Raw genomic sequence first — 10,859 nt, forward strand, 5'->3', positions numbered from 1 at the left:
GTACCTTCCACGCTGTGCCCTGTTGTGGGGTTCCTCCGTTCGTCTGGACTTGTTTTTATGTCCCCTTGAGGAGTTTTGTGTGTTTTGGTCAGGAGAGGTTAAGAGCTGCTTCTTACTCTGCCGCCATCTTAACCCGGTCACTTCATTTTTTCTAGGTATTCAAGTAGCCCTTTTTTCCTCCTTTGAATCTCTATAGTGTTATGAAATTATTTTCTCCCATTTTACTGGATATCTCTCGATACACAGTGATTCTTTACAGTGATCAGCATCTTTACTTTAGTCAAATCTCTAGCTTTAGTATCATCTGAAATCTTATTACCAGCAAGAATGATTTAGGGATTGATAATCTATACCTTCTCAAATCATCTTTAGTTATTTCTCCTCTCTGACTGGAGGACTGATAGGCAGAGCACTAAACTCCTCCCAAAACCTTCCTTTATAAAGGATTCACAACTCTATTAGCAGCAATGCAATGATCCAGGACAATTCTGAGGGACTTATGAGAAAGAACACTACTCACATCCAGAGAAAGAACTGTGGCAGTGGAAACATAGAAGAAAAACAGCTGCTTGAACACATGGGTTGATGTGGATATGATTGGGGGTGTAGACTCTAAACAACTGCCCCAGTGCAACTATCGATAATATGGAAATAGGTCTTGATCAACCACACACGTAAAACTCAGTGGAAATGCATGTCAGCTAGGTAGGGGGAAGGGAAGGGTTTGGAAGTGAGAGAAAGAACATGAATCATGTAACTATGGAAAAATTTTCTAAAAGCATGCTTGCACAAGTAATAGTTGTTTTTGTTATCTTCCAGAGTCCTTCATGTAATTCCTTAACCACTCTGATGCTTTCTCTTGAGAGTTTTAACTTTAATTTTCAAAAGATACAAACTCTTTGTATGTTATATATGCTTCCAGATGGTTTCTTGTCATACTGGGAGGTGGTTGGGTTGTTTGCCACTGCTTGCATTGTCTTTGGTCTGTTGTCCCTTTCCTATTATCCAGAAGCAATAGGCAAGCTTCTTGTACAGTCCCAGAATAGGACAAGTTCCTTCTTCCAGGTTTATTACATTCTTGACCATAATTATTTTCAATTTTTAGATTTTTTGTGGGGTAGTTTCTATCCAGGACGCTATCTCAAACACAAATAAATATAAGTAGCTGATTTTTAACACTATTACTTGTAGTTAGGGTTTCACAGGAATCCTCATTTGAGTTTTCTGAATAACAAAATACTTTGAACTAAAATTCATTAAAACACACTTATGTGGAATATGTTCAAATCTAATTTAATTTCTAAAGTATACTCAGCTATATTTTCGAACATTTGTTAGCTTTCACTACCTGGGAAAAATTTGATTTAATATGGCTTGATTTACAAATGTTTGTTCTTCCCTCTCCAAAGAGCAAATATGAGACCAAGGAAATTAACATAAAAACTCAAATATTTAAATTATTTTTTATTAAGAAAACAAAACAAAACAAAACAAAAAGGTGATGCTAAGAACTGACTCATTTGGCCTTTCCATTTCTCCTTTTCTCTCAGTTCAAAATGTTTTTAGCTCTTAAGAGCCAGTATCCTCCCAGGGCAGAAAAGTGGTAAGGGCTAGGCAATGGGGGTTAAGGGACTTGCCCAGGGTCACACAGATGGGAAGTGTCTGAGGCAAGATTTGAACCCAGGGGGGGCAGCTGGGTAGCTCAGTGGATTGAGAGCCAGGCCTAGAGACGGGAGGTCCTAGGTTCAAATCTGGCCTCAGACACTTCCCAGCTGTGTGACCCTGGGCAAGTCACTTGACCTCCATTGCCTACCCTTACTACTCTTCCACCTATAAGTCAATACACAGAGGTTAAGGGTTTAAAAAAATTAAAAAATAAAAATAAAAAGATTTGAACCCAGGACCTCCTATCTTTAGGCCTGTCTCTCAATCCACTGAGCTACCCAGCTGCCCCCATCAGTGTCCTCTTAAATGTTCAGATGGACTCAGTATGTTCAAACTTCAGTATGATCTTCCTAGAAGGAAGCTAAGTGGAATAGTCAATAGAGTGCTGGGCCAGGAAGACTTGATTTCAAATCTAACCTCAGGTGTTTAGTATGTTTGACTCTGGGCAAGTCATTTAACTTGTTCACCTTAGGGGATAATAAAAGTACCTACCTTGTATGGTTGTTGTGAGGATTAAATGAGATAATATTTTTAAAGGGCTTAACAATATGTAGGTGGAATATAAGTGGTTATTCCTTTTCTCTTTCCCCTGTGGTTTTGTACTTTAAAAAACTGGCTTTGTTCGACCACCATAGCCACTACAGCTTCAGTTATAGTGTCCTTTTCCTCACATGTACAGGCAGTTCTTAGCCTTATTTATATGAGTGATGTGAAACTTTGTGATGCTGATGTTTGCTTCCCTTTTTCATTAAATTTGTGGCTTTAGGGACATGTCCTCAACACCTTTTTGAGCCTGAAGAACAAAGTCATTCATTAAAATATTTTAAGAAAAAAATTTAAATTAATCTAGACTTTAGAATAAAGGAAAAAGGGAAGGAGTAAAGGTCATTAAGGAAAAAGGGTAATAAACTACATGTTCTAAAATAGTCATAGTAACTCTTTTGTGGTAGCAAAGAACTAGAAACTGAAGGAATTCCATCAACTGGAAAATGGCTGAAGAAGCTGTGGTATATAATTGTAACAGAATACAATTATGCCATAAGAAATGACAAACAAAATGATCACAAAAAACCTGAAAAGACTTACATGAAGTGATGCACAATAAAGAACTAGGAAAATACTGTACACAGTAACAATATTGTATGACGATCAACTTTAAATGACTTCACTACCATCAACAATACAAGAATAAAGGACAACTTTAAGGAACTCATGACAAAAAGGGATATCCATTGCCAAAGAAGGAACAGTTGGAGTCTAGATACAGATTGAAAGATACCATTTTTCATTTTATTTCCTCCATGAATTTTTTCTAATATAAGTAATATATTCTTGTTTCAGAATATCATGAACGATGAAATTTGTCTTTTATGATGATATATGCACAATCTACAATGTATTATTTACCTGCCTGCTTGGAGTCAGATGGGATGGAGGATTAAAAAAAGAATGAGACTGATGAACATATTTATAATAATTTATTACATATTCAAAACAAATCACATATAGTATATTATTAGTGTTATACATTTATAAAATATGAAAAAGATATGTAGAAAATGTCACTCATAGTATGTTGTCAATGTGATCTAAAATGTCTTCATTGATTACTATATCCAGGGTCTTTAAACAAAGAATTTTGAACTGAAGCAGATTATCAAAGCCAGCAGTCCTTAACATTTTTGTGTACAATGAACACCTTTAGTATCTGGTAAAGCCTATATTCATATTCTCAGAAGAAACATTTCTCAATGCAAAACAATTTTAAATATATAAAATTACAAAGGAAGCAAATTACTTTGAAATACAATAATGAAAGGATTAAAAAAAAGTTTAGACTTGAATTCAAGTTAAGAACACTAGTAATCTAATTGATTCTCTCTTTTTAATTAATCCTATTTACATTTAATTGATTTTGTCCTATAACTCCTCAAATCTTGATTCTTTGCCTCCAAACTTTGTTCAGAAATTAGCTGAATTGTAATAAATTGAGTTTAGCAACCCAGTTCTCCTGCTAGTCACTGTCCTAGTATTGTTTCAGTGAAATCTGTTACTCTTAAAGGATGCAGGTGGACACCAGAGTGCACTCAGATATCTTTTAAAACACCAAACTATCCCTCCAGGATTTTGGTTTAAAGAAAATGGTCTATTATCCAAAAAAGTTTGATTTTCTATCTCCATCCTTGCAGATGCAACTGGACCTGGCTATGAACATTTCTTAGTCATAGGAGGGAAGGAGGGACCTATTACAAGTCTTAATTCCCAATTTCCATCCAATCATATTTTCTTCCATCTATGATGCAAGCCTTCCTATTTTCTGTACTATTCAAAACTATAATAGAAAAGTATCCCCCTCATTGGAATCTTAGCATTACTGCAGAAAATGCATTCCTGTTTTTCAGTAAATTTGCACTTTTCTAATAATTTGATTGTGTTTGAAACTTTGTGTTTCAATCAAGCTTAATTTTAACTGCTACAACACTTGAAACTAATTTTTTCATTTTACTCATTAATAAACTCATATCCATGGAGGTTACCTGACAAACCCTAAATCACATTCTTTCTTAGTCAAGAAATTTGTATTTCTATTTCTTTTGCCATTGCCTGTCCAGTGTTCCTATACTATTCCATATTCCATCTCTGAAACTTTCCCACTAATGTGTAACATAGCATTTTGAGTTATTTCCCAATGAAACATACATCTAAAGCTAGAAGGAATCTTAATGAGATCATTCATCCAAGGGATATTAGTATTTAAGCAGCACAAAACTAAGATAAAGAATATAAAGTACAAACTATCAGGACATCAGTGAAGAGTCAGGAAATTAAAAGATAGAGGAATGAGGCCCTTCTCAACTCTTAGGATCAAAAGATCAAGAATATTTCCAGATATTTGCCACATATGAGACATATGTAGAAAACTCTGAACAATCAATAAAGGAGTGGCCCAGAAATGTCTTCAAGCAAGACTGAAAATGTAAGCCTCATAGACTTAGAGTTGGAAGGAACTTTCAAGATGATACAATACAATCCCTTCATTTTTATAGTTAAAGAAACTGGGTGCCAAAGAATTTGGAGTGACTTGCCTATCAACACATAGATAAATTAGGAGAAAATTCAAGGTTTGAATCTGTGCCTTCTAAATTGAGACCTGTGCTTTTCAACATCATGTTGTCTTCTGGTTTAAATGATTAAAAAGATCCCTCCATTGTTACCTTGTCTGACCTCTCTCCCTGGAGTCAAGAGATCCTGGAGGAATTGGTGCCTTTATTTCTTTCTAATCAGGTCCCTGAGCTCTAAGATTGTAAATGATAATACCTACATCACTGCACCTTCCTTCCCTGGAGTCATTAGAGGTAAATCACCTGATTCTACGCTGTGACTCTGGAGCTCATAAGATCAGGTTCACATGGATTTTTATTTATTGGTTAACCACAGCAAATAGCTCTCACCAAAGAATTTGGAGAACTAGAAAGTGATAAGACTAGCCCTACTTAATGTATGAAGTACTGGTAGAGATTACATCGATGATCCCTGTAGAGGGAGCAGGGTAAGTGTCTGGATTCCTCTTTTACTCTCATTTTTGTAAGGGATTCAGTCTTCAGTTTTAGACTTGGTTGATGTGGAGCAGTTTTCTGAGATGTCACTTCCTTCTCAGGACAGAGTAAGGAGACCTTCCCTTATCTACATTAATTAATATTCCAGTTTTCTGTACATTATGTCCATCTTGCATGATATTATCCCGGTCTAGTTTAGATCATTATCTTTTGAGCAAAAGAACACCATGTTATAGTAACCATATGACCAAAGGTCTTTAAAGAGTAGTTTGCTTTTTTTGGTTCTTATATATCCTCCAAAGCAAAATAATGCAAGATGGACATAATGTACAGAAAATTGGAATATTAATTAATGCAGATAATATCAACAAAAACATTTTGCCCCTAACCAGTGGGGCTTAGAACCCGATAGTGTCTTTCAGATAGTCGGACAAAATATTAAATTATTAATGGACAATTGGTTGTGGTAAATTGTACAAGCAAGCTACAGAATGCTTTCTATGTTCTGGCTAGAGGAAACACATTATCCCATGGTCCTTTTGGACATCAATATCACATTTTCTTATAGTCCTTTTTTAGAAATGTCAGATTCTCTAGACTCAACAAAATACAACAGACCTAAAATCCTGAGGCCTTAAACCCATACTTTATACCTTATCATACTGTTTATCTTTTTCAGGTTCTTCATCATCAGTGAATCTAATATCTCCCAATTCAATAAAATCCAATTCAATAAGATTCATTCAAATGATTGCTCTATTTACAATAGTGATAGCCACTAGGCATAATAGAATTGAAAAAAAATGAAAATAAATTTTCTTTAGGACTTAATTTGGAGAAAACAATATGTATTCAATAAGTCAAACAAAAACAAGAATACAAAGTTACTTTAGGGGAGGAAATACAAACAATTGAAGGAATAAAGATGTCATATAGGAAATGATATTTTTAGGAAACCTGGAAGGAAGTTATTAAAAGACCGATCAATAAGCAGACAGAGATATAGCCTGAGAGACAGAGAGATAAAGATGAAAGGGGAAAATTTCCAGAGACAGGACAGGATGGGAATAGGGAAGAAAGTAGAAAGATTGGCCTTAGCAAAGATAAGGGCCATCTCTTTCTCAAAATGATGAGAGAATGGCAGATAATGCTGAAAGTATCTGAAGCCTAAAACTAGAAAGAAAAGGGATCTCACAACAAATGGTAACTATTTTCTCATTAAGTTAGAAGGTAAAGTTCTCAGTTGAGATGAGGGAAAGAAGAGATTGTGGCTTAGGGAGAAAAGAGAAATGTTAAAAGAAGCAATTTGAAAAATGTAATAGAAATTCAATGAGGGAAAAGCAAGTGGATTAGCATAAAGCAGTGAGGGCTTCCCAAAAATTAGATAAAATAAATTTATAGTGGACTTGAACTTGACTATCAATTATATAACTTCCTCTAATAACATTCAGCAACAAGCAAATAGATATGTAAAAGATAAGTGTGGATGTAACCAGGTTCCATGTTTTCAAAGAGATGAGCGGTTATAAGAAAAAGTGACATTGGGTCTGTTGATCTGGTAACTAAAGGGTCGATATTATAAAAGGAGGAAAATAAAGTCAGAATAAGGACCATGAATTGGAAAAGTAGAAAGTGATAAGATAACTGAAAGTAAAACTGAAAATAATATGTATTGAGGCAATGGATAGTTGAAAAGATAAAAGATTATAATTTGAGATAAAAATTTCATAGTTTGGGATCATAGAAGTTAACCTTTGTAGGTAAGAATGAAATCCAATGTATCATCATCTTTGGGTATGCCTAAGGAGGAATTAAGGTATCAATCATGGGAACTGAGAAGGATGGTGAACTAGAGGTGGTGGACATATTTGGTGAAGCTCCAAAGTTTCAATCTCAGGGTGGGGATGGAACAGAGGATGGTAAGTCAGGTTATGAATTCCTGGAGAAAGGAAAATGGTCTTGGGGTCAGTAGATAATGGAAATAGGATATGGATCCAGGTGATATCAATGAGTTAGAGTGTCAAAGAAAGAAAAATCCCTAAATTTCAGTGAGAGAAGAATGATTTGGAAATAGCAGTGAAAAGGAGTTTGCCTGCTTCATCTTCTATCCAAGCATGTTGGCAGAGGATAAAAAGGCATATTCAGTATCAGAAAAGGTAGTCAGTTTGCTGCAATATCCTCCAGGCCAAACCAGGTGTCAGTATGTTCAGGTACATGTTTTGAGGTGGCTGTGTTGAGTGACTCCCAGTAATAACTGGAAAAGGAAGTTCTCCCAACTGAAAGGAAAAATTACCTGAGGCTTTTCTATAATAACTCCCTCACTGCCCTTACTGAATATTTCCCTTTTCATAAATAAAGTCAAAGAAGTGGGACTGCCCCTTCCTTTTCTTTCCATATGCCTTGACATTCTTTCCATAGAATTACATTCCAAACTTTTGTATTCATCATTTTCCATTATCTTCAATCTTGGGTGTGTGTATATATACATATAGAGAGGTATAGATAAATGGTTATATAGATAGATAGCTCTTATCTTTTGTCTTAGGAGAGCAATGGGGGTTCAGTGGCTTGTTGGGGTCACACAGCTAGCAAGATTTGAACCCTGGATCTACTGTTGGCATTCCAGGCTTTCAATCCACTGAGCCACCTAGCTGCCTTCCAATATATTTTAAAAATCTATATGAATTCCCTGTACAATCACATCAATCTGTTTAGGCCAATGATGGGCAAACTACAGCCCACAGGCCAGATGCAGCCCCCTGAAATGTTCTATCTGGCTGCATGACACTATTCCTAATATGATGAATACAATGAGTAGGATACAATACAATAAAATTTCAAAAGAGTTGCCTTAGAAACAGACTGACAGATGAGCATTTCCTTTCCTTTGACCCCCTCTTTAAAAAGTTTGCCCATCACTGGCTTAGACAATTCAGCTTCCCCCTTTCTTTCATTACAACTTTGTCTTAGTGGCCTCAGAAATTCAGTCCAGTGGAGCAGCTAGGTGGCTCAGTGAATAGACAGACAGGCTTGTAGATGGAATGTCCTGGGTTCAAATCCGACCACCAACATTTCTGATCCGTATGACCCAAAGCAAGTCAATTTATCCCAATTGCCTAACCCTTACTGCTCTTATGGCTTGGAATGACTACTTGGTATTCAATCTAAGACAGATGGTAAAGGTTAAAAAAAAAAAAAAAGAATTTCAATCTAGAGAATTTACTGAATTGTTGGCCACCTTAGAATTTTAGATCACATTATGTGTCCTTTAACTGAAACCTTTAAAATTATCTCTAAATCTAATATATCTTTCTATGTCTTGACTTTTTTTTCTTCTGTCATGTCATTATGGCATAATAGTCACTTCCTCAGGAAATGCCTATAACTTTCACCTCTCCAACCAGTTCCTGCCTGTTGGAAAGAACTATATGCAGAATAAAATTTCCCCTTGCCAATTCTATCTTTGAGATTCTATGAATTCTGGACTCTATTGGCATTTTATTTTCTAGAGGAGTCAGAATGAAAGAAAGTGTCCTGTGATTCATATACACATCAAGAATTAAAGTGACAGAGTTAGGGAAGTGTGAATGTACTTTGAATAGCTAAAACTTTTCTTACAACATGGGAACTTTAATGTCAGGACTTCCATGGTGTCTCAGAGGTACAGAAATACTCCTTGACCTGGGGAAGCACATCAAGAGAATGCAGAATTCTGTCTTTCCTAGGGGTGGGGTGAGATATTTTCTAATGTGACTCTTCTCTCCCATTCCTACAGATTTATCTTGAGGAAAATGACTGCAGGAAATTTCTCCACTGAGATTGAATTTGTTCTTGTGGGATTGACAAATCAGCCAGAGCTCCAGCTTCCTTTATTCTTCCTATTCCTGTGTATCTATGTAGTCACTGTGGTGGGAAATGTGGGCATGATCTTATTAATTATTGCTAGTCCTCCACTTCATACTCCCATGTACTATTTCCTCAGCAGTTTGTCTTTTGTAGATTTCTGCTATTCTTCTGCCATTACACCTAAAATGTTAGTGAATTTCTTAGGGAAGAGGAATACTATCCCTTATTTCAAATGTATGGCCCAGCTTTTTTTCTTTGTGGTCTTTGTTGTTGCAGAAGGATACCTTCTGACAGTCATGGCTTATGATCGCTATGTTGCTATTTGTAACCCACTGCTATATAACGTGATCATGTCCTATCAGGTCTGCTCTCTGATGGTGGCAGCTGCCTTCGCTTTGGGCTTTATCTCAGCCATGGCCCATACAAGCTTCATGATGAAACTCTCCTTCTGCAAATCCCACATCATCAGTCATTACTTTTGCGATGTCCTTCCCCTACTTAACCTCTCCTGCTCAAGCACTAAAATCAATGAAATACTGCTTCATGTCATTGCTGGATTTAATACTTTAGTGCCCACCTTGGCAGTACTTATTTCTTATGCTTTCATCCTTGCCAGCATTCTCCGCATCCGTTCCACAGAAGGTAGATCCAAAGCCTTTGGTACCTGTAGCTCCCACCTCATGGCTGTGGTTATCTTTTTTGGGTCAATCACATTCATGTATTTCAAACCACCTTCTAGCAAGTCTATGGAACAAGAAAAGGTATCTTCAGTATTTTATACAACTGTGATTCCTATGTTGAATCCCTTGATCTACAGTCTAAGAAATAAGGATGTAAAGAAAGCATTAAGGAAAGCTTTTAGAGAAAAGGAGTTCTGAAAAAAGATATTTACTATTATAGTATATAAATGAAAAGAAGGACTCTCTGAGTTTGTTTCCCTGTTTTCCTATAATAATGATTTCTCTTTTAGTCATACTTAGATTTTCTTAAATACCTTCCCCTCTATTATTTCATTATATCTTTACAACATAGTTATCTACAAGAATTATTTTTCCCATTCCTTAGAGGTCCTAAAAACTTCTGTAACCTTTTGAAGGTCACATAATAAAAGAGTTGAGATAGAATTCATTTTTCCATCACAACATGACCATCGTCATCATCATCAATAATAACAAAGACAAATTTTCTCAAATTAGTACTACAGGGATACCTCAGGAATATCATGTGCTTAGTTCCAGAACATCACAATAAAGCAAATATCACAAGAAAGTGAGGCACAGGAAATTTGGAGTTTCCCCAGTGCATGTAAAAGTTATGTTTACACTATGCTGTAGTCCAGTGATGGCAAACTTTTTAGAGAGATGGGTGATGTGAAAAATGTCCTCAGGCACCCATGGAGAGGGGGAAGGGGATCAGCCTGCCCCAGAGTCCCTCTGGCTTTCTAGTAACAAACTCTGGTGAACTCTGTGCTGGGGTGATGGTGTGTGTGCCCATAGGAAGGGCTCTGAGTGCCCCCTCCGGCATGTGTGCCATAGGTTTGCCACCATGACTATAGTCTATTGTAGACCATAGAGTGTACAATATTATTATATCTAAAAAACTGTATGTAGCGTAACTAAAAAATACTTTATTGCTAAAAATGCCAACCTTCATCTGAGCTTTAAGAGAGTCATGATCTTTTTACATGTGGAGAATATTAATGTTGATGGCTCCTGACTACTATGTACAATACATTTCTGGCACTGCTCATTTCATTTTTTCATTTTTTGAAATTTGCTTTCTAAAATTCAA

At 36.1% G+C, this 10,859-nt stretch overlaps 1 protein-coding gene across 1 annotated transcript; it reads left to right on the top strand.

Annotated features, from left to right (window-relative positions):
* The first annotated feature begins 9,010 nt into the window (after nucleotides 1-9,010).
* LOC123238954 (olfactory receptor 8D1-like) lies at nucleotides 9,011-9,946 on the top strand. The gene has a single exon (XM_044666210.1). It carries the CDS (start codon nucleotides 9,014-9,016, stop codon nucleotides 9,944-9,946), a length of 933 nt encoding a protein of 310 aa, XP_044522145.1. The 5' UTR covers nucleotides 9,011-9,013.
* Nucleotides 9,947-10,859: the final 913 nt, after the last annotated feature.

The sequence above is a fragment of the Gracilinanus agilis genome, chromosome 3, assembly GCF_016433145.1.
Source record: "Gracilinanus agilis isolate LMUSP501 chromosome 3, AgileGrace, whole genome shotgun sequence".
Taxonomy (NCBI): domain Eukaryota; kingdom Metazoa; phylum Chordata; class Mammalia; order Didelphimorphia; family Didelphidae; genus Gracilinanus; species Gracilinanus agilis.

Coding starts and splice junctions, on each gene's coding strand:
- LOC123238954 (XM_044666210.1), top strand. CDS start 9,014: ATGACTGCAGGAAATTTCTCCACTGAGATTGAATTTGTTCTTGTGGGA.